Source organism: Tinamus guttatus, unplaced genomic scaffold (genome assembly GCF_059628265.1).
Source record: "Tinamus guttatus ecotype Peru unplaced genomic scaffold, ASM5962826v1 Tinamus_guttatus_pri_ptg000254l, whole genome shotgun sequence".
Taxonomy (NCBI): Eukaryota; Metazoa; Chordata; class Aves; order Tinamiformes; family Tinamidae; genus Tinamus; species Tinamus guttatus.
The window spans coordinates 1,507,607-1,530,364 of record NW_028288788.1 but is presented as its reverse complement, the minus strand read 5'-3'; the positions used below and the strand labels follow the sequence as shown (position 1 = coordinate 1,530,364).

At 45.7% G+C, this 22,758-nt stretch overlaps 1 protein-coding gene across 5 annotated transcripts in view; it reads left to right on the top strand.

Annotated features, from left to right (window-relative positions):
- The window catches only part of DOT1L (DOT1 like histone lysine methyltransferase), a 60,520-nt gene that overhangs the window by 14,361 nt on the left and 23,401 nt on the right, over positions 1–22,758 (top strand). For all 5 annotated transcript variants that reach the window (XM_088526789.1, XM_088526791.1, XM_088526790.1 and 2 more), the window contains exons 2-10: positions 1,240–1,283; positions 2,774–2,848; positions 4,479–4,542; positions 6,013–6,241; positions 9,465–9,559; positions 11,803–11,865; positions 18,109–18,164; positions 20,825–20,904; positions 22,138–22,206. In XM_088526789.1, coding sequence (XP_088382915.1) covers positions 1,240–1,283; positions 2,774–2,848; positions 4,479–4,542; positions 6,013–6,241; positions 9,465–9,559; positions 11,803–11,865; positions 18,109–18,164; positions 20,825–20,904; positions 22,138–22,206 — 775 coding nt within the window. The remainder of the gene's footprint in view (positions 1–1,239; positions 1,284–2,773; positions 2,849–4,478; positions 4,543–6,012; positions 6,242–9,464; positions 9,560–11,802; positions 11,866–18,108; positions 18,165–20,824; positions 20,905–22,137; positions 22,207–22,758) is intronic.

Sequence of the window (22,758 nt, the reverse complement as noted above, 5' to 3'; positions counted from 1 at the left end):
TTTCCAGCTTGCCCGTTACTTTGTGTGCAGGTTCTTCCTTGAAATGAGAACTTCTGCTCGTGACCTTGAGTAGAGGGACCCACTGCACAAGGGCACAGTCTGCCTCCTCACGCAGACTTGGAAGCTGTGATACTGTGGGGAAAATCCTATGTTTAACTCCTAGCAAGTTCTTCAGTAACTTGCAGAAATTGAAATAGCCATTTGTGTATCTGTGCATGAGAGCTGCCCTTCCACTCCCTTCCTTTCCTTGCCACCAACCCTTGGCTGTTTGTTGCCCATCCCCACCCTTTGCTGGAGAATTTCCCCCAGGTAACGCTGTAGAAATTACATTACTGCTGCAGAAAGGAGAAAAAAAAAAAAAAAAAAAGAAAAAGGAAGGTTATTTGCATGTGCAAGAGATGACATTTACCTTCTAGCTCTGGAAGGATCTTAGATATCAGAGCCTTAATTAAAAGGTCAAACTCTTTTTAAGAAGCAAATATCTAAATATAATCTAAACTCTCTGCAGGTGGTCTCTGGTAACTAAGGCCTAACAATATGGACACAGTAATAGATATAGTAACTCCCCTAACATTCTTAAAATATATTTATTTATATTTATTGGACCTGCAATGGCGTTATTGATAGGAGCTTGTTTGCCCTGACTTCCGACACTTGCTTTGCTTCTGCTGTTCCTAGCAACTTCCCAAATTCATGTCAGCAAACAGCTGTGCCACAATCTAGCCTATATGCACAGTGCATGATTTTAATGTGCATTTCAGTTATTTTTTGTTTTTTTAATTGGTGAAAAGGTCTACGTTTTCAGGTAGAAACTATCAGGTTTCTTTATACTGAGATCTGCTTTTCCTGCTTATTTGATGCTCTGTTTTGGCAAGCCATTTGCTGCCTGGAATTGTATTGCCCATGTGGAGATGGGAGCACGTTCTGGGTCCGAGGTCGATAAAATCTGATAAAAGTTGTAACCCCAACCTGCTGGGTACCAAAAATCTCCCTGGGTAGCACTGCACAATTCCTTCATTTGGACATGACAAAGGTAGAATGGCCCTTTTCTCATGCAAATCTTGTGCTAGTCCCCAGAAACCTGAAAAACGCCCCCAATCCTTATGGCTTTTCCCCAGGGTGACCGTTTTGAGTGGCGCTGGCCTGCGTGGCACTTGCCTGTCCTTCCTGTGATCTGTAAGGGATGGGGATGGTATTTTTCAGCTGTCTCTCTGAAACATCTATTTTCTTTCATTTCAGGACAAACACCATGATGCTGCTCACGAAATTATTGAGACAATTCGGTAAGTGCTCGATGGAGACATGCCCCAAATTTCCCATGTGTTACTTTAGCTCAGTAAATGGGTGTCTTGAGCCACAGTGCAACGGAGGACATAAGTGTAAAGGAGAAATCAGAACTTTCGAGTTAATTTTCTAAGCTGAATTGATGCAATTACAACACAAATCTGTAATTTTCCCTATCTTGCTTGATTTTTAATGTGATAAATTCTGTTCTTGTGTAGACAGAATTAGGGACAGAGGCAGGACAGTATTAGGGACAGAGGCATCGGGTTTTCGCAGTTGGACGGTGCAGACACAGAGGAAATGTGAGCAGTGTTCTACCTGGCCTCGAAACCCGAGCGGCAGCATCTCGCCTAGGAAACCCTGCTGAGGCTGCTTGGCTGCCAGCATCGCTTGCTTGGTCATTAGAGCTGCTAATATCACTTTACATGCATGAAATTGTGGTGTTTCGCCATGGTCTGCAAAACAGGTTTCTCCTGTTGACTGGAGAGAACATGGAACGCCAGGGGCTGCGGCTGCGGCTCGTTCCTTGGAGCGGGCGCCTTGTCCGACCGCGAGCCCTGGGCTGGGGCCACGTTTTGGGCTGCTTTTGGTCATGTCCTGTGCCTTGGTGCCCATGGCATCGCGTGTCACTGTGATTCTTCTGAAAGGACCCTCTATGGAGAGGCTTGAACAAACACAGTGCTGAAGCCAGAGTCATCTGTGCTAGTGCTTTCCACGCTCTACCAGCTGACAGCAAAGCAAAACCTGTGCTAGAAGCACCTGGGCCAAAGCAGTGTTTCACGACTCGCCTTTAAGCATCACTGCAGTATATGCAGCCTCTTGAAATGCTTTCATGCTGCCTGTGTTTGCCTGGTGCAAAGTAACTGTGATGTGGTTGCGTTTGATACCGAGCAACCTTACGAAAGTTTGGGGTAAATGGGTTCAGAGGATTAGTTTGCTTTTCAAACCAGTAGTAAACAGCTGCTGCTGCCCACTGACCTCATTTAAAAGAGTTGCAGAGATTGAAGTAGTCACATTTTCAGGGAAATGGTAGATATTAGAAGAGAGGCAGCCTTAGATTTAAAACTTCTGTGTGTTTTTTTTTCTTGCTTACATCTTTAATCGTTAGATTTTTGTTAAAAAAGAATCTCATCAAAATATTGCACTCTGCGTTACTTTTTATGTTAGGTTAGCGTCGCATTGTGTATTTTTAGATGCTTTGAATATATTTGCCTCCTCGTTTTGAAGCTGTGCCATTTCAAGAGTTCTGTACTGCTGCCAATGTCTACGGGCATCTTAGTGCTTGTTCAACAGAAACCAGTACCAACTATTGCAGCTTTCCAAGGAGCATTTGTGATTTCTGCCTTATTCCCAGCATTGTGGGGCTCTGTCGTGTCTGCTGCAGTGTTTTGTCTCTCTGTATAGCAATGGCAGTGGAGGGTCAAGACAGACTGCCTTAATAACCTAGATTGGAGAAGATGTTTTTATGGTGTTTCTTCTTTCCTTTCAGATGGGTCTGTGAAGAAATCCCAGATCTCAAGCTTGCTATGGAAAACTATGTTTTAATTGACTATGATACAAAAAGGTGAGAGGATTTTGTTTTTTCCTTTCTCTGTCGGAAAGGCAGACCAGGATGGTATATAATGAATCAGATTGTCACTGGTTATTCTTAGGCACTGTAAACTGGAGCTTTTCTTTTAGAACTGGCTTCAGACCCTGCAAAGTTATTTTGGTAGGAAATGTGTAATAGAAATATTGGCAAAGGCTGTCGGATTAAGGACATAATTGGAAACTCCACACGGCAGAGAGTTGAGCTCTGGTGCACGTTGGAATTACTCACTGCAAAACAATGATTGGTATCTGTGCTCTTGGACTGTGTCCAGAGTTGGAATCTGAATGGCATTGAGGGTTCTACTTTTGTAGTAGCTACGAAGTCCTGTTTGGAAATCGTCAGGCCGGAGCTGCCTGTCAGCGCTGTGTCCTGCTCCTGCCGTCGGCGTAGGAGGTCACCCCGCCCCGTTTCTCCTCTGATTGGAGTTTGATGCAAGTGAGCTGCTGTTTGAGTGGGGGGATAAATCAAAAGGCAAAGAGTTCACACCTCTCTGGGCAGCTGGAAGGAGTTTTATGATGCCTTTGGCTACGTGGGAATATCTAAAAACTGAAGATGAACGTGTAGAATGCGGCATCCACCTGGAGGCTGGGAGAGGCAGGTTCTGCCCCTGTGATATCCACGGAGAAGTTGGTCTGAGTATTGGCTTGGTTGTACTGAGCCTGGAGAAAGAGATGAGCCCCAAGTTGTGATTTACAACCACCTCCCTAACTGCCCTTGTGGTTGTTGGATTTGTTCAAGGCTACAGCAGGACTAACTTTGACAACAGGGTTAGGGATGAACCTGCATCAGTTTCTCATACATCATTGGCCACTGCTCTGGGCACTGAAGCCTTGAAAAGGGTCAGCAAAACTCCTCAGCGAAGGAGTCTTGTCTGGTGTCAGGGTAATGTGAGATTCCCAAGCAACTGAAGAGCCGCTTCCTTCCCATGGCCTCCATCTCCTCTCTGTTCCTTATCTGGGGATGGCCACAATTGAATAACCTTGTGTAACTCCTTGCCTTGGTCCTTTTGCTGCTGCCTTGTGGAATCTGATTATGTCTGATGTTCCTAGCAAAATCTTTTCCTCCCTGGCCTGAATCGAATAGTTTAAAAATCTTCTCAGCTTCTCTCATTATGTGACTGAGCAGACTGCCAGCCCAGGCAGCAATCGCTGGGATTTTCTGTTGGGTTAAGTTTTACAGATTATGTGCTGGATCCGTCTACCTGTACTAAATTCCTCTGCATCTGAGGACCTGGAAAGGAGATAATGCACCAGAAGAACCCAAAACTTCCTTATAATCAGAATTTATCTTAAGTTCAGTCCTTTACCTATTGATAAAGGAACCTAAAGTTCAGTTCCACATTTTTAGTGCAAAATGGCACTTTCTTCCTTCTGAATATATTATATTGTGGAATTTATTCCTCATTTGTCAGGTATTGCTGATTTACTGAGGCTTTTTTTAAAGAAACTATACAATGATCTAAAAGTATGTGTAATAATATAGACTGCAGAAAACAAGATGCCTACTTAAAATTAAATACAAAAAAGAACTTTTACCTTCAAATCTCAGCTGCTCTTAGAGTGCTCTCTTTCTAACTGACCCTGCGTTTTTCCTCCCTTTGCAGCTTTGAAAGCATGCAGAGGCTTTGTGACAAATACAACCGAGCCATTGATAGCATTCATCAGCTGGTAGGTATTTACCTTTGTTATGCCATGATGTTTATCTAGCTGATATTGTGAAAAATATCCAAGAAATGCTGACTTTCTTGACACTGAACTGCATGTGATAGCGTAGCTTCGGCACCAATACTTCTACATTACTGTTTGATTTTCTGGAAGCTAATAAAACTTACATTAAGCCTTGTTTTCTTGATAGTATCTAGGCAATCAGGGATTTTTTTCTTTTCCTTTGGGATTGCCTTTCTTATTTAAAGAGAAAACTAAATTTACCGTTGCGGGTGAGGGAGATACATAGGCTACTCATGTCAAATATCAACCCTTGGGGCGTCCTTGTTTGGACACTTTGAAATAGCTGGGCTGCCTTTGGACAAAAGGTTTCCCTGACCTCAGTGTGTAGACGTTTCTCGAGGATTTATAATATGGCTTTTCTTTCGTCTGTGGAAATCTCTGGCTTATGGGCTACTTAAATAATCCATCTGAACCCTCCTGTGTATTGTGGCAGTGATCCATGGCTTAAGAATTTCCTTTCTCTTCAGTGCAGCATCTCTGTTCTATGGGCTCGCTCTGCACAACTGCAGTGAAATGTCTCTTCAGACCATTTTAACAAGATAGTGTTTTTGGTTTTCTTACCCCAGTGTAATATTGAATCGGAAGAAATAAAACACGAGAAATGGATTAATTTTATTATTCTATTTAATTTTGGAATTACAGGTAGATATTCTTCTCTCTGATATTTGAAACAGGCAATGTTATGGCCAAGAAACTACCTTTTTTGTCACACTTTGCTTCACTTTGGGGCCTACAACTCCCTAAAACTCATGTTTGGGCTTCTTCATTCATGTCTTTATCAACAGTGAAAAATTTGAAGCCCTTCAGCATTTGTAATCACTGTCTGAAATGTCTGCACATAGGCCAGCTATGGAAACTGTACTTGGATCTTAAGCAGAGGAATGCTTCGGAAGCATCCCGGAGTTGGCATCTGCCAGGAAGGTTAGGATAAAGGATAAAATGAATTTTATCTAAAGCAAAACCAGACTTAAAAAAAAAAACTAGTAGCATTTCTATTTAGGAGAAAGTACTTAAAGAACAGAGCCTTGTTTTTCAACTATTTCCTGACGCTCCTATCTGAGTACGTATGATCTCTCCCAATTAATGTAATAAAATAAAACAGTTTACGTATTGACAGTATAGTTAACCACTCTTTGGTGATGATCAGCAATTTAAAAAGCAGATAAATTCACTTGTCATCTACTCTGAATATATTCAATGCCTAGTTTTACATTGCCAGTGACTTTCTACATCTCTCACTACATCTTGCCCTTGCCACCCTCTGTTCACCCTGTCAGAGGTATTTGAGTTACCTGTTAGCTGATGTGATGCAGGCTGCAGAGCAGTCCCTGTCGCACTTCATCTTCAGCATCTTTTGCTCTTTTTCGAGCCTGTGTGTGTATTTATGTTCTCTTCCTGCTCTCTGTTTAGTGGAAGGGAACCACCCAGCCTATGAAACTCAACACTCGTCCCTCCAACGGGCTCCTCCGTCATATCCTGCAGCAAGTGTACAACCACTCGGTGACCGATCCAGAGAAACTCAACAACTACGAGCCCTTTTCCCCAGAGGTTTACGGAGAAACTTCCTTTGACTTAGTGGCCCAAATGATAGATGAAATTAAAATGACAGAAGATGATTTGTTTGTGGACTTGGGCAGTGGTAAGTGACAAAGAACTTGAAGGGTCTTTTTTTTTTTTTTTTCCTCTTTGCTTTTTCCTTTCATTCCAAAAAAAAAACCATCCCAAAGTGGTAAACCCAGACTGCCGGTTACACTGCGAAGGAAGCACCTCTTCTAGTTCATCCCCCAACAAAGCTCTTGGTTTTTATGATAATACTAAGTGGACCAAACAAATAGTCTTTCCTGCTTTGTTAGTGAGATGGACTAGAAAAGAAATAAACCCATATTGCAAAATCAGTCTCCTTCAAAAACTTTTAGTTTCCGTTGCTGTTGGTAGATACACCTTGAAGAGAGAATATTAAAAAGGCTTCTGGAAAGACAACAACAGTGCATGCTATTTTTAAGGATTCAGGCATTTTCTGTTGATTGAATTTAGGCCCTTCATGAATGAAACTGTGATTTCCTGGCCCTTCCTGTGCCAGAGTGACAAGCTTGGCCTGTTATCTGAAAATCAATCAGCCACTCACCCTCTGACACACTGGAAAGTATGTCAGAAAAGACTTCGTAGTCAGCTTTAACAGTTCAGTAACCCACAACTGCATCACCTCCACCGCTTGGAGTAAAAGGAAGGAAGAGTTTCTAGTTGGTAAAGAAACCAGATATGACTCAAACGCATGTGGAACAGACGTACTGAGTAAGATGATGATGTTCTCGTTGTTGCTAAGATCCACTGCAGGGCAGGAAAAGAGTAATAAGAGTTTCCCCTTTTCCTGGATCGGTCAGAATGTTTTGGATGAAGCATGTTTTGGTTTTGTGGCTGGTAAGATAGAGGGCTTTGGAGAAAAAGATTTTAAAATTAGCAACTTACTTAGCAACTAAACATACTCATCTGCTATGTTGTTGCCTTTTTCATACTTAATGTAGACCAAGTCAGGGGCCTTCAGCAAATTTCCTTCTCCTCTCAGTGGAACTTGGATCTTAAATTTCCTGTTGCAGTGACTTATGCACAAATGAGACACTGGCAGCATCAGGTCTCATGAGCTGTTTTCCATCTGTAAGGGTTAAAAAAAAATTATCAGATACTGGCAATTGTTTGTGCAGGAAGGTCAAAGAAGATTGTATCTGAAATCCTGTAGTGTTGCCATTTATGTAAAAAGATGAAGTGTGTGATCAAGCTTAAAAGTCAGGTTTCCTTCTACCCTGTACCACCAGAAACAAAATAAGGTATTTATTGCTACCCTTATTCTCACTTTAGTGCCTGGCTATTGACCAACAAGATAAAAATTTATAGAGCTTCAGTTGCATTTGAAAGGAATGGTTTAAATTCAGAAGTCTTTAATGTTTGGAGCCCTGAAGTAATTAAAAGCAGAACATACAGGAAAAAAAAAAAGGAAGTTTGCTCCTAGTTGTTGATCTTGTTCTGATAGAGTAAATTTTTGCAGCTTGTCATGAAAGTGGGATTGAATGCAGTATGAGAATACTGTGGTAGTGTATTATGTCTGTCTGCAAATTGAATGTCTTCCCAATAATTACATGCATATGGCAGGGCTGATCCCCACCTGCATGTTGTGGCTGTGCCTGTTACTTCCGTGTTGATGTCAGGATTAATATGCTGATTGCAGGGGGAGTTTATGGAGGTATTGAGCATAACGAGGCAAACGAATGACAAGACAGACAAGTTCTTGCAAAATTCAAAACAAGGGAAGACTAAATGAATAACTTACGCAGTATCCGTACGATTCGAGTGAATGCAGCTTCTTGATGTTCCCTTTTGTCTTTCTGTCCTTAAACAAGAGATACTGCAGCAGCTGAGTCCCTCAGAGTGTTTTTTGCTCCGCACTCGTGCCCGGTGCTCGAGGTGAGGCCGGTCCTTAGCGAAGGTGCTGAGCGGTTCCCTCTGCAGAGACGTGCGCGTCCCTCTGCACGTGCTGAGAACCTGCGCCCGTGCAAAACGTGAAATAACAACAACAGGTCAGAGCGAAGCGACAAGGAGACGCTGCCGGCGCTCCCGCTCCGTGCCTTGGGCAGGGTTGGAGGCTGGATTTCCACCCCTTCAGTTACCAGCTTGGGGCACTCAAAGAAACGCGAAACAGAGGGATGGTTTCTGTGCAGACGGGCTGTCCTCGCCGGTCCTTGGCGCAGCGCGAGCCCTGGGGTTGCTTGCAGCAGCTCTGCTGCTGGAGACAGCGCGGGCCTGCAGAGAACGCAGGCGACCACGCTGAGCCCTGTCCTGCCCCTGCTCCAGCGCGTGCAGGCTCTGCATCGTTTGTCCAGCCACAAATCGGATAGTTTTCCTTTTTTCTTTTTGACATAATCCAGAGAGATAAGAGAGAGAGAAGGCCGGGAATGGCACCTAATTACTGCTGCTTGTGTCTGACGCAAGTAGAATTTGGAGTGATGGGAAGTTCATACATTTTTAAATAAGCCTCACCAGGGTAGCTCTGCCTCTGCACTCGCTTTGAGGTGTGAACCCTGTCTTTTTTGCCTTGATTCTTTAGAGTAATGCTTGTTCTTGAATGTGCTTTTAATATTCTCAGGCTTTAAGTGCTGCCTGTCATGGTGAAGGGTCGTATAAATAATGCTAGTTACTTATAGGCATTTTTGTCGTTGAATGGTGTAGCTGAGTGACCAGACAGGATTTGCTTTGAGATGTGAGGGGATTTCTCTAGGTATTGTTTCAATCACTGCAACTAAATAATGAAACACAGTGTAAAATCCAAAAATTTTATGGAATGCATTAAAAACAATTGGACAAAAATCATAAAATCCAGATATCCTGAAGCCTCTCTGTATCCTTAAAAATGCACCCTAATATTTAATTATAGTAGCTGCTAATGTTTATCAATCTAAACATTGCTGTAAATGTTTAGCTTTATGCTACTTATTTAAAAGCTCTTTTTGTATGCAAAAATATAAAATGCAAAACTATAATACTAGATTATTTCTTGTCCGTAAGAAAGAAATTCAGTTGCCCTGTTTACTTCATAGTCCTTTTACTGAAAACTATGTGCTTAATATTTCATGTAACTGTGGAAAACAGCACTTGGTTGAGTGTAATGCACTTTGCCTTGCATCTTTTCCGTTGAGGAGAGACCCAATACGAGAACCGGGAGGTCAAACTGGGTATCCGAAACTCCGGTCCCGGAGTTCCCTTATGATTCTGCTCTGCGTTTTCCTTATTGGTGCTTGGCCTTTGCTCTGGATCCTCTTGCCAGGGTTTTTATGCGGGTCCTTCGGCTCAGGCTGTTCCTGCTTCTCCTGCAGGTGTGGGCCAGGTGGTGCTTCAGGTGGCTGCGGCCACCAACTGCAAACATCACTACGGTGTGGAGAAAGCTGATATTCCAGCCAAATACGCTGAGGTGAGTGCTCTGGGCTGCCCTCAAGTGAAGGGTGAGTGCAATTTGTTTTTTTTTTTTTTTTAAATATATATGTATATGTATATATGTTTTATTTATATATGTGTGTGTGTGTGTGTAAACATATACATATGTGTATACAAAATATGTTTATATAAATGTACACACATATGTGTAAATATGTTATTATATATGCACATGTATATATACAAACACACATACTTGTACTAATGGTGTGCCGTTGGGGGAACACAAATAATCAATAATCAATTCCAAGGAAAACCTGGAAAGCAAGTAAAGAACTACAAGCAAACAATAGAAGTTAGTCAAGAAGTTTCCTCTCTGCACTGGACTGAAGCTTACCCTCCCTATCACTAGAATAAGCTGACGCCAAGCAGACTAGAAAATTATAGGTTGTAAAGAAGGAGAAAAAATCCCTGAACTTCATTTTTGGTTATATGGGTTAAAATGTGTAAACGCAGTGGTGAAGAGGATCAGACAAAGATCTAAAATTCCCATGCTCTCCTCTGCTGTGACCCAGTGGAAACTTCCAACTGGAATGTTCTCTTCAGTCCCTTTGAGTGAGTGTGGTGGTTGTTTTAGGGACTGAGTTGCAAGGCCTAAAGTCCTGTTCTGTTTAATAGTGAACTTAATGCAATTATCAGTGTTCAAGAAGGAAGGATAAAACTTGCCTTCACTAATATCCCTTCATATCCCTCTGTATAAACACGAGGCTTCAGTAAAAATGAGAACTGGGTCAGTACAAAATACAATTTCTTTATCCACTAATTGAATCCTAAGGATGTTAACTCACGGGATCCTTTTGGCTTTGACAGACGTGCATCACCGTCCTGTATCTCTACCGGGGGAACAAAACGTGCCGCGTTGTCCTTCCCGTTGGGTGGGGATGGCCTGTCGGGTTTAACAGCTCAGCAGCTGCTGCCGTTTGTGACGGGGGAGCTGCCCGAGCAGCGATTCCCTGCAGCTCCTCTGCCCCTGCTCCGTGCGCGGGACCCCTTTCCCCTGCTTCTTGTGGCAAACACTTGTGGCAGGGATCAGGTGAAGCCGCTGGCTAAGACTTGCTGTGATAACCGTGTCTCTGGCTACTATGGCGGTTAATGCAGATGGCCTTGGAAAGCTTCAGCTAAAAGTGGAGAATCAGAATTCTTTTTTTTCTAACTTATCTTTGAAAAATTTTCAGAATGAAAGTTCATGCTGAGTATGAAACTATTGAAGCTCTGTGTGAATTGTCCCATAAAACTCCGGGCAGCTTTTGAAATCTGAAGACTTTTAAAACATGTTTGTCCACACAAACAGTTTCACTGACCTGCCAATGAAGGTCTCCCGCATCTCTGGATTGGAGGAAAATGGGAAACCAGAATTCTTGCCATGCTTTTCTCCATTGCATCCCTTCCCTGTTACCTCCATATTTACCTCCTTCATTTGTAAGGTCAAATTTGTTAGGTCTGTCTTGGTAAGACAGAAGGATTTTTTCACTCTTCCAAGGGGCTCAAGTTCTGTTTTCTCACTGCAGTATAAGGTGCAACTTTGCCTCCAGTCTAAAGTTACGGCTCGCACTACACAGTCTCAGTGTAGGTAGCGAGGGACAATATTTTGTAAATACGGAGGGGCTTGTTCATAAGGCACTGAACTCTCTTGATGCCTGGGGTTTTGGGCTCCTTTCTCCCTGTATTTGGGCAGTGGGTAATGGGTGCCAGTTACCTGCTTTGGCAGCAGGGAGCCTTCTGTCCTCTGTCACCCAGGACTGCCTAAACGGACTCCCTGCTGCTCTGGCCAGGATGCTGCTCCCTCTATTTGCCATCGCTTTGCGTGTCACCTCCTGCTTTCTCATTCGTCTCAGCAGACCTGTCCCTGTCCATTTCCTCCTTTGCTCTCAGTGCTTAGACTGGGCTGCTCTCGTTGCTCCTCCTCGCCATGGGTTTGCGTAGCGCAACGTGGGAGCTGCCTTAGGTTGTGCCATTTTTAGTGCCGAGGCAACTGGGATTACATTTCTATAATACGTAACTTTACTGAAAAGGGGAGGAAAGAGGAAGATGCCAGTTTTGAATTGGCCCAGGTGAAGTAAATTTTTTTCTTTGCAAAAAAGAAACCACAGTAGATGCCATTAGATAGGCAAACAAAAATGTCTTGTGGATCAGTGATCCGTGTTGCATCTCTTTTCATTGCAGTGTAACTTTTAAAACAGGATGTCCTAATAGGTGGTTTTGTTTTTCTTTCCTTTCTAGACGATGGACAGAGAGTTCAGAAAGTGGATGAAATGGTATGGGAAAAAACATGCAGAATACACAGTGAGTGAAATTCAACTGAAAATCTTTGTGCTCCATACTGATGTACAGAATTTGTCAAGTCCTCTTCAGCCCCTGACCAGCCAAGCAGCAGTAGGAGTCATCTGCTGCTTGGCTTTTATTTCCAGGGGTGGTGTTTGCTAAGACATTCTCCCAAGTGACCTCTCTTTATCTCACTTGATATTTGATGATGTGTTTTGGGGAGTACGTCAAGGCTTTTCAGAAGTTTATGGAGGGTTTTACTTTGCTAAAACATTGTCATTCATGGAATGGGGCTGCCGTATGTCTTCTCTTTCTGGGGCAAATCTTCTTTTTGGGTTTCTGAACCCAAAAAGCAGACGCTTCTCTTAGCAGACACAATGCTGAAGCTTTGGTTCTGCAGGCAGGGGGAAGGTGGATCATTTGGGACAGGCCCTGAAGAGGGTGACAGGTTTGACGGGGGTTTCAGCTTTGGGGAACATGGGGTGAAGTTCTGGGTTGGCTACAGGCATTGCAAGACCAGTGCATGAGACTCCAGGGCCTGTAGAGGGTAGATTTCAATTGGAGGGAAGGAATGGGCTTGTGGTCTTGGGAAAGGTGGTGAATGGTTTAGCTGGAAAGGATTGGCATAATTTTGGAAAGAATTGGAGTTGTGAAAGTGTTTGGGGGTGGAACTAGAGCAGGAGTCAACACAGGGCATCTGTGTGCCTGGAACTAGGAAGTCCTGTTGGGACAGCTCTGCCCTTCTGCTAACCCTCTGCAGTCCCTGTGGTGTTTGCCACTCTGAAAGGATGGCCTGAAGCGCATGCATGGTCACATCATAGTGTTTCGTGTCATTCCTTCCCCTTTTCTGTCCTTTCTTAATCGTCATTAAGAAAAGCTGCTCCCCTAATCCCCACTCGCCTGTGAGCAGATGTTTGCAATCACAGTGCACCAGCAGCTCACTGAGGATTTTAGTAGTACTTGTTCTTGTCTCCTGCCATTTCCGACGTTGAGGAAGGAGGCTGCATGGATCAGTGGTGAACCCTGCTTGCCCAGAGAAGCCGAGGTCCTTTCCTGCTCGGAAGCTGCAGCTAGGGATGGGTGCTGAGGTGCAGGGAGCTTGAGGATCTTCGTTTCCGTTGTGTTTGTAGGAGCACGTTCTTGAGGTGCCGTTGGAGCCGTTGGGACCGCAGGGCTTCAGCATCCCCCAGGGCAGTGTGTGATGGCATGGCATCCACGGCCAGCTGTGCCTCAGGTTTTGTGCTTGAACCAAGAGATGCTTTTTAGTGGGCTTGCCTTGAAAGGAAGGGTGCTACCGTCCTCCCGTTCAGCAGGAGGCTGGAGCAAGGTGACAGTGCCACCTCCTCTGTGTCCTTTCTCCCTAAAATGCCTTTATGGGATCACTTGCGTGTGCTCAGATGGATGCCGGGTTGTGCAGGATTGTGCCTAGTTTGTGGCAGGATTGATACCAGGCTGCTAACTCTTTCCTGCTGCGGGAACACTGCGCGCGCTTTCCTTTTCATGAAGGGGCCATATGGCATTTTTCCATTGTGTCACCCAGCTGGCATTACATGAAAGGAATCGTTACTGAAGATACTCTGCTTATGAGCTGTGTAATTTAAAGAATAGGAGAGGAACTTGGATGCAAATATTGAAAGCATATTGATTGCCTTAGGCAGCAAACATTTCCATATTGCGCATTCCACACGACAGAGTCTGGTGCTGTAGTGAAACAAAACTCCTTATTTTTCCTAGGTTCTTTGGCTTTTACAACTGTGTTTTGTGATGAGTGCTTAGTGCAGGTTTTTTCCCTTCAAGTGCGTGGCTTGCTCTTCGGGGGCTGTGTGTTCAGTACTGGCAGCACTTTTTGACTCAGCTGAAAATTGGTTTCCTCTCACTTCCTCACAGCGAGGCTTAAAGACAGAGTTTGGTCTCTAATGTGTAGACACACAAGGTTGGCTTTTATTTTGTCTTTATTGCTTTACCAAACAGGTTTGCATTTGCTTTCTGTTGCCAAGTGATAATGTTGCCTTTTTTTTTTTTTTAATTGCTCCTTAGACAGGCGACACCTATTTTTAGATAACAAACTTGTGTCATAACACAGCTAGAAGTCATTGGAAGGGGCAGGATTAAAAGCCTGGTACCTTCGTGTCAGTGCAGAGCAATTTTTTGTCTCTGCAAAATGTTTAATGAGGTCCCCAAATGCCAAATGTTGCAGACGGACAGAATGAGCACAGATTGAAATAGTCTGTGATCATCAGAGCTGAACTCCCAAATTCCACTCTAGTGTTTTAGGCAGCCATATGCAAAATAAATATTTGGAGAAGAAGAAAATGTTGGAGGAGGGAAGCTTGGCAGAAGTTCAGCAGGAAGAAGCCTCCGATCCCACCTGCTGCGTTGTCTGAATGCCGCGGGCAGCGGTTCGGGCTCCGTGCGCCTCACAGCTGCTCTGCGGCACCGGGGGGCATCCGTAATCCTGGGGCTGGGCCCACAGGTTGGCTTGGTGACAACCCAGAGCCACGTTCAGTTCCGCGATCCCAAGACAAATGGATTTTTAATTACTGTCTGAAAAGCGATCCACTGAGTGTCTGAAATCTTGCTATTTTAGCAAGGGAACAACTGATGGCACGCACGGGCTCTGCAAACGTCATTGCAGTTTGAGACTTGATGTTTCTTGTCCTTCTTTAGTTTCAGATGCTCCTCTGCTTCCCTGACATCCCATTCCAGAGCAATCCTGTTCTTCGCTCGCCTTCTCTGTGTTTGGCAGGAATACATCGCTCTTCCAGAGGGCTTTCATTGGCAGTATCTGCTTCAGCTTTCGGGGCTAGACTGCTCCACCTCAAACCCATCCTGCTTTACTCCAGCCCCTCTCTTGTTCCAGCTTCTCCCATGGCGCTGGAACATTTGCAGGATTAGGCTTCATGTCAATCTTCTCGAGAAACCTGTTGTGTGAAGGAAACCGGAGATCTTCAAGGTGGTTGGGCCTGGGTGATTAGTTTCTCCTGGGGGATTTCTGCACATGCGCGGGCACCAAATTAAGAGAGCCTTGCAATTAAGAGACAGACGGGTCTTCATGGCTTCTCACTGTGTATATCCTGTGGATCCCAAATCAAGCTGTCGCCAGGTGTCCAGGTGTAACGCTGAGATCACCCGGTAAAGAGCTTCTTCCCAGGGGACCCCTGCACTGAGTTTCTGCTGTGTGCTCAGTGCCAACTACCTGTTGCCCTGTTTTGCTAAGGGAAAAATACTGTTCCAGCAGTCGGCTGGAGGGACCGTGCGCGAGCCAGGCTGGCCGGAGCCAGGGCTTGTCCTTCTGCTCCAGACAAGGGGGTTTTTGTTTGTTTGCTCCAGGCTGCCAGAGGGGAAGGTTTCCCTGTGCTCCTGAGAGCTGGCTTGAGCAGGGCGGGGAAGTCGTCTCCAAGCCTTCCGAGTAACGTTGGGAAAACACAAATGAGCCTTGCTAATGGCTTGGGGTTTTGCCTAGTTGACACCTCTAACAGCACCTCCTGCCTGTTCCAAGAGAGCCCCAACAGTTTCTGATACGAAATTTTCTTTGCTTCACCCCGCTGAATTAGAGGGGGAGCTGGGTGTCCATTCACGTGCAGCCTTCTCCCTGGCTGGGTCTGGGGTGCTGGTTTTAGCAGAAAACTCTTCTGAATAACAAGAGTAATGAGCAACAAGTTGTTCAGGAGTCACAGGGCCTTTACTGCCTGCTGTCAGCTGCTGGGCTGGGATTTGTGGGGCTGTAACTGGTGTCACCTGCAGCTAAAAACACCCATCGCTTACCGGAGCGCTCCAGCAACGCAGCGGGCAAGCTCTCCCTTTGTCCCGGATATTTTTGAATGCCCTATTTCAGCGGGAAACTTCATGTTTTGGTATTTGAAAAGCCCTCCAAACGTCCCCTGTGGCTTTGAAATGATGCCATGGTTTGGAGGCTTGGAGCTGTGCCTCCAGTTATTTTTGAAAAGAACAGGAACCTAAAAATAACCATGTGTACTTTTCCAGGCAGAATTAGCTCTTTTTTTTTTTCCTTTCCTTTTTCCTTTTTATTTTTTTCTATTTATTTGTGAGCCAAGCGTTTGCACGGAGGCTGCTGGAATGCAGCGCTCCGCGTGTGCATTTCTGGCTCTGTGCAGCCGGTCAAACCGAGCGGTGCCGGGGGCGCTGCCGGGGATGAGCGAAGTCCTCGCGCGAGGAAAAGAGCCCTTGACCCTGCGCAGCGCCCGCGCTGCCGCGTAACCGATATCCCCCTGCTGCCGCGGCGTCCCGGGGCTGCGACCTGCCCCGTTGCTTTGGGAATCGGACACCGTCCAACCTATTTGTGCAGTGTCCGGCGGGCAAATTGTCCATCTGGAAAAACCTGAAGAAAAACCTGAAGAAAAAGCGGCTTTTTCTGCCTCTAAATTTAGAACTGATGCAGGCTGGCGGCTCTTTGAAGCCGATTGCAGGGGAGCTAATTATCCTTTTAGATAAAGCACGGCTCCTGCATTGTCTAATCAGATGAAAATATCTGCATTACAGATGGTCCCTTCCATTCATTATTCACTAAGGAGATTAAGTTTCTCGGAGAGGGAGAACATGATGGGGGTGGGGACGCTGATTGGAAGAGATTGAGAGCATCCCCGTGGCTATTGCTGCTCCGCGCCGCGTATCCCCGCGCGACCCCAGCGTATAGGCTGCTTTCCCCGGCTTAGTTAAAGCAGTATGGGGCATATACAGGGAAACCGAGTGCTGGGGATAGTCAGAAAGCTCTTGCACTCTGTGGGCAGCAGCCAGCTGCTCGAGGAATCGCTGTCTTGCTTCCAGAGGGGAAAAAATAGTTTCCTCCCAGCCACAGTTGACCATCTGGTTATTTCCAAGTTCTGGTACTTTTCCTGGTGAGATTTTTTCCCTGAACTGTTGGCCGTGTTGGAGCTAGGGGAGTGCACTTCATTATTCCTGAGGTTAGTCTCCTGTTTCTGCACGAAAACATTTTACAGCCACTGGAAATTGCCTGGCTGGCTTGGAGGGCGGCAGCAGAGCCGCTCCCTTGCAGGGTTCTTGACCCGTCTCTGGCCCAGGGATCCTTCCCGTTCGTTCCGCTCAGCCCTCCTCTTCCTCCGGTGGAGCAGCTCGGCTCCCGCACCAGCCAGATTTCCTCCCCGTTGCCATTTTTCCGTGGCTCCCGGGTGAGGTCGGGCTGCTCTGCTGCCAAAGCCAAGCTGCTGCTGGACGGGCTCCGGCTCCGGCGCGGAGGCAGCAGCCGGTGGCCCCGCTCGGGCTGTCCCCGGCCGCAGCGAGCCCTGCCCGCCGCAGCGTCCGCTCGCTGCAGCGGAGAGGAGCCGCCGCGGGCGCCGCGTGGCCACTGAGCAGTCGCTGCCGCCGCTGTGATGTTCCCGGTGTTGCCATACGAACCAGGGCCTTGTTCCTCCTTGGTGCTACGCTCGTTAATTAGGGAGTTGCACATGATTTTTCTTTCTCCTCCCCCTCCTCTCCCCTCGCAAGCCTCCTCCTGCTCCACTTGTGACACAGCAGAATAGTGGCCCTGTGCAGCAAAGCACCCGCTTGCAGCGTCAACCTGTGTTCTGATGTGACGTGACGTGCTCCCATCAGCGAGTTATTCCATAAATCACCGTGGTCCTTTTCCAACAGGGCCTTTATGTGCTCCCTAGCTTCCAACTCAAAGGTGCTGGGAGCATTCGAGACGCGTGTCTGGCACCGCTGATCAACGAGGTGCCTCCCGCTCCGTTTCGAGGAAGCCCAGACAGGCCGGGGCCTCTCCCCACCCCGGGCAGAACCTCTCTGCGTCGATCCCCCTTGCAAGAAGATGGGATCTTGTTTCTCACTGGGGACTTGAGGAGGCAGCTTTGGATGTTTATGCTATGGATTCTGCAGCACAGAGAGCTTTTTGTCTTATGTACTGCAGAGCTTTAGTGAGTAAAGCATTTGTAAGGGGCTGGTTATACCCTGGAAGATCCTTGCCCTTTTCTCCTGTTTTAGAAGAAGGACTGAGGCCTGAGAGCAGAGAGGAAAGGACATCCAAAGCAAAAACCTGGCTGCACAGTTGGGGGTGTTTTCTCTCTTGGGTATTTCCTAAAGACTCGGTGGCCTCATTTACAATAACATTACTGAGTTAATAAAGCATATTTTGTCTTTACAGTAATTTACAGTAATATTTACAGTAATATCACTGAGTTAATAAAGTGTGTTTGGCTTCTCCAAGCAAGACGAGATACGCCGTAGAAAGGAACAGTGTTAACTCTCACGTGTGGTTTTTGTTTTGTCTTTTGTTCCTTTTTTTTTAAGCTGGAAAGAGGTGACTTCCTGTCAGAAGAATGGAGAGAGAGAATTGCAAACACAAGGTACCGTAAGCAGCTGAACGCCGCGTTATGAGCCGAACATTTCGAGGGTATATAATGGAAATTGGGAGGCTGGCCAGCTTTCTCTATAGAATTTCCACAGCAAACAGCCAAAATCTTATCTGCCACCTCTCATACTGGCTTCCTTAGATCTAGTTTTCCAACTGACCGGAAAAATAGGATTAAGTGCATGTTCCTTGATACTACATGGAAGGGTGTAACAGGTTATAGAGAGAATGACCCCTCTTTTGAATATCCTTATAACTAATGTCAGTGACTTGGCAAAATATTAGTTACATAGAGCCAGGTTCACTTTCCATTAAGAAAAAAAAAAGAAGTGAGGCTTTAAATTGGGGAATTTCATTAAACTGATGGTTTTTGAATCCTTATATCTGTGAAGATGTGCATAGAGCCCTTTTTTACAGTAGTAAAGAGGGAATAAAGTTAAAGAATGAAAATATTCTCCTATATTTTAAAAGGTTTTGCATCCTTTCAGCTTTAAGTCACAAGTCTACGGGTTCAGCCCCTTCCAGGGCCACCCCGTTTGGTGGGGAAGCAGAAGACAGGAGTGGAAAAGCCTCTGGGAGGTGCTCAGGGCTGGGGCAGGTCGTGGGTTGCTGCCAGGACAGTGCTCGAGAGCCCTCCCTGGAGCAGGGCTCTGCCAGGCTGGTGGCCTTTGCGTCACCCGCCCCGCTTTAACGTCTGGCTTGGGGACAGCCTTGTCCCGGCCCTGCACTTAGCAGCGTGGTCTGCCTCTGTGGCTCGCTAAATGCACTCCCCTCTGCTGCTTTGATTCCTTTGGAAGAAATTTTGCTTTTTCTTCTCTAGACTGAGTGCATCTTGCTGCAGGGGGAAGTGCTGGTAGATGTTTGTTTTGCATGGTACCTGCTAGCCGTCCTCTTGCTCTCTGCTACAGATATTCATAAAGCAGCAGCTTTTTGTTCACAAATGCAAGGCGTTTGGGTTTGTCCCGGCAGTTGAGCATCTGCTCATTTAATGAGGCTGCACATTGCCGGATAAATTTGCATTGGAGCCGTCCAGGCTCCTCACGTAAGTGGAAGTGTCGCCCTCGGAGCGGCCGCGGCCGCAGGGAGCCCGCGGGCCGTCCCGCGCTGCTCCAGTGTTGCCGCCGCGCGTGGCCGGGGACAGCGGCGCGCGGGGAGCACAGGGATGCGCTCAGCGGGGACGAGGGGCTCCCGTGGGTCCCTCACGTGCACACAGACATCGTGCCAGATCGAACGCTAAAGAATATTCCTGGCAGGTTTCCTCTTTTTCCCTTCCTTCCCTGGATGTTTTCTAGTCACATTAATATGCTTGGCTGTTCTGCAAGGCCTCTTTCTTGGCACGCGATGGGAAGGAGGAGGAAAGAGCCGCTGCTAGCCTCACTTGCCAAGCAAGACTTCCCAGATTTCTAAGAGCAAGGCGTTAGCAGGAATAAGACTTTTTCCCCCCACTTATTGGTGGATGTGCATTTTTTTTTTCTTTTTCCAATTGGGGTTTAAATAGCTTTGGCTGCTACTCTTAAAGCCACTGTCTTTTGGAGCTTTTTGCGTGTGGGGGCACTGGAAGGGGGCTTTGCAAGCAGACCTGCTGTAAAGCAATTGATTTTGTTGAAACAACCTACAGGAAAGGTCCAATGCAACTTTTACACTCAGGGTGCTCAATGGCTTCGCAAAGATGGGGAGGGCTCCTGTTGCGAGCTGCTGGGAAATGGGGGGCAAGGGCAGTTCTGCACCCAAAGCACGAGCAGACTTTCTGGTTCTTAAAAATACTCTTATTTCTTTAATCCATAACGTGGAATCGTTTGTGCGATTCTGCCTTTGTGCAGGGCTGTTTTCCAGGTGACCGATGTTTTTAAGGAGCAAAATAACCCACCCGTCTTGTTGAGAGATGCGGCTCCCCCGCTGCAGGGTAGGGTGAAGCACTGAGCCTAGGGCAGCGATAATGTGTGAGAGGTGTGAGCTGCTGCTTCACATCGTGAAGGAACAGCATAAAAACCGTCAGGGAAAACACGCCGGGATATTTAGCTGTGGTGTTGTTAAACAAAGGCAAAGAAATAATTTGGGTGAAGTCTTTGCTTCCTAGAACAGACTGTTTTGTTGTGCACTACTGTCGGTGCGTTGGTGGTAGGTAGTGTTGACCTCGGTGTGAGAGAGAACGTCATAGAATCACAGAATGGTTAAGGTTGGAAGGGACCTCTAGAGCTCATCTAGTCCAACCCCCTGCACGCGCAGGGTCACCTAGAGCATGTGGCACAGGGCTGCATCCAGGAGGATTTGGAAGATCTCCAGAGAAGGAGACTCCACAACCTCTCTGGGCAGCCTGTGCCAGTGCAAGAGAGATTTTAGACGTTTCTGTGTTGAAACCTCTGGGCATAACTAATAAGTTTATGGGGCAAAACTCGGCGATATTATGAAAGGAATTGTAGGATGACAACTGTTTCTGCACAATCTGTGACAGCTAGAGGTAACTCTGTGTTTGAAACCATGCAAGAGGAAAACCAGCTTGCTGCCTGGAAGTAGCTGTATAATCCGGGATAAATAGCATTTTTTGCTCATACTAGTGACACTTGCAGCATGCTTTTTGAGGGGTAGTGGTGTATGCGTGTATGCTAAAATGCTGCTTGTCTGTCCCTGTTTATTAACTAGACCATTATCTTGCAGTGTAATTTTTGTGAATAACTTTGCCTTTGGTCCTGAGGTGGATCACCAACTGAAGGAGCGCTTTGCGAACATGAAGGAAGGTAACAAATCGAATGTAAAACTCTTTTCCCTTGGCTTCCTGCTTGCTGCAGGAGCTCGTGGTGGTAAATGGTTTAGTTATAACCATCACAAGCCAGGTTGGTGGGTTTCATTCTGTTCCTTCTGGATGAGTTTCTGCACCACAATGGTTACTCCTTGGACTTCTTAATTGCAGTCTTAACGTATACTCCAATCCACATGGTCTTCCTCGTCTGCAATAGCTTTGCTTGTTAAGATTTTATGCAGGGCTTTGTGGGCTAGGAGGACCTACTGCTTCTTTCCTGCCTGAAGGTCTTTGGATCTTCCAGACACCAGTGGCAGGGAAGGGGGTAGAGGATCCTTATAACTGTTGAAGCTGCAAGGCTTCCTGGCTGTACGTGCAGGCATTCATAAATCTGGTGTCTGCAGTTGCATGCTGAATTTGATTGTTGGATTCTCCTGTTTCAAATTGCCCCTTTTGTAATCGAGTATGAACTAATAAGTGTTAAAATGTGGGCACTGTCACTGGCAACGTCTTCCTCTTGAGAAGATGCATCATGGATAGTAGTGACTCGAGTGTCCTGTAGTGCCACAGTGGCCCCTGAGGTGCTTGAGATACTCATGGGGTCTTTGTTTCTTTCAGCTTAACCACAGACCCCAGAACTTAATCTGTCTTCTCCGATTCTCCAGGTTGATCTTTTTGATTTTTCTTTTGTAGCAACTTGAGAGAAGTGGGAAGATGTGGCGAGTTCAAGAGCTCTGTGTAAAATGGAGACACCTGAGCTCTCACCACAGTTTTGCTTCATAATTTGCTCGGGCTCTCTGCCTTTGATTAAATGACCATAAATAGCTGTAAAATGGAGATTAACATCCTTTTTCTGAAATAAAAGGACTTTGGGGGCTTGTGTATAAAAGACCCTAACTAGAAATGAGATAGCGGTGTTCCTAATTAAATTTTCTGTAGATTGCCACAGAGAGTTAATATGCTCCTTTTTCTGGAGTGTTTTTAAGATCTGTCATTTTTAAGTGGTCCTTGATGTGCTGCCTCATGTCTAGCTAACGGGATTAATATATTCTCTTTCCTGGAGGCTGCCAGAATTAGCCTCATGATATATCTTTTTTATCCTGGTAAGGGGATAAAAATGATGGTGTTATTTGGGCTGCTCTTTCAGGCTGTGTACTGAGTTATATTCAATAACCAATCATTTCTAGGAGATACAGTGTTAACTGACTTTGTGATTTTTTTCTTTTTCCAGGTGGGAGAATTGTGTCCTCAAAACCTTTTGCACCTCTGAATTTTAGAATAAACAGTCGAAACTTGAGTGGTATGATTGCCCTTTTTTTCTTATTTATTGTTATTACGTGATATTCATTATCTGACCCTGTATATAGTGGGACTTTTTGCTGCTCTTTTAAGAGCTATATCAATATATAGAAAAATGCTGCTGTATTTATATAGCACATATGTGCTAAAGGCACAGGCATATTAAATAAATAAATCCGCCAGAAGACACGGACACCCGTTTCATGAGATTCATCCTGTTTTGTGTACGTGTCTGTAGTGCAGATGTTTCCCTAGCTTTCTCTGCCTGGGTGTGTTTTAGAGTTGAAGAGAAATAAGGTGTTTCTAGGGCGTGATTTATTACAAGCTACAAAAGGAGTCACAGTGACTAGCTTGCACAAAGGCTCCTTATTTCACAGCTGTCTAAATTTGGACAGGTAAATCCCACCAGTCACAATTTGTAGGGCCTAGAAGCTGCCGTGTTTGTCTTTGAATGTCTTCTCTTCCCTACTGCAAAGCAATCAAACGGGCCCGGCCCATAAAAGCCCCGTTGCAGTATCTGCTTTATTGCCAGCATTTTTTCCCCCTCTGAACT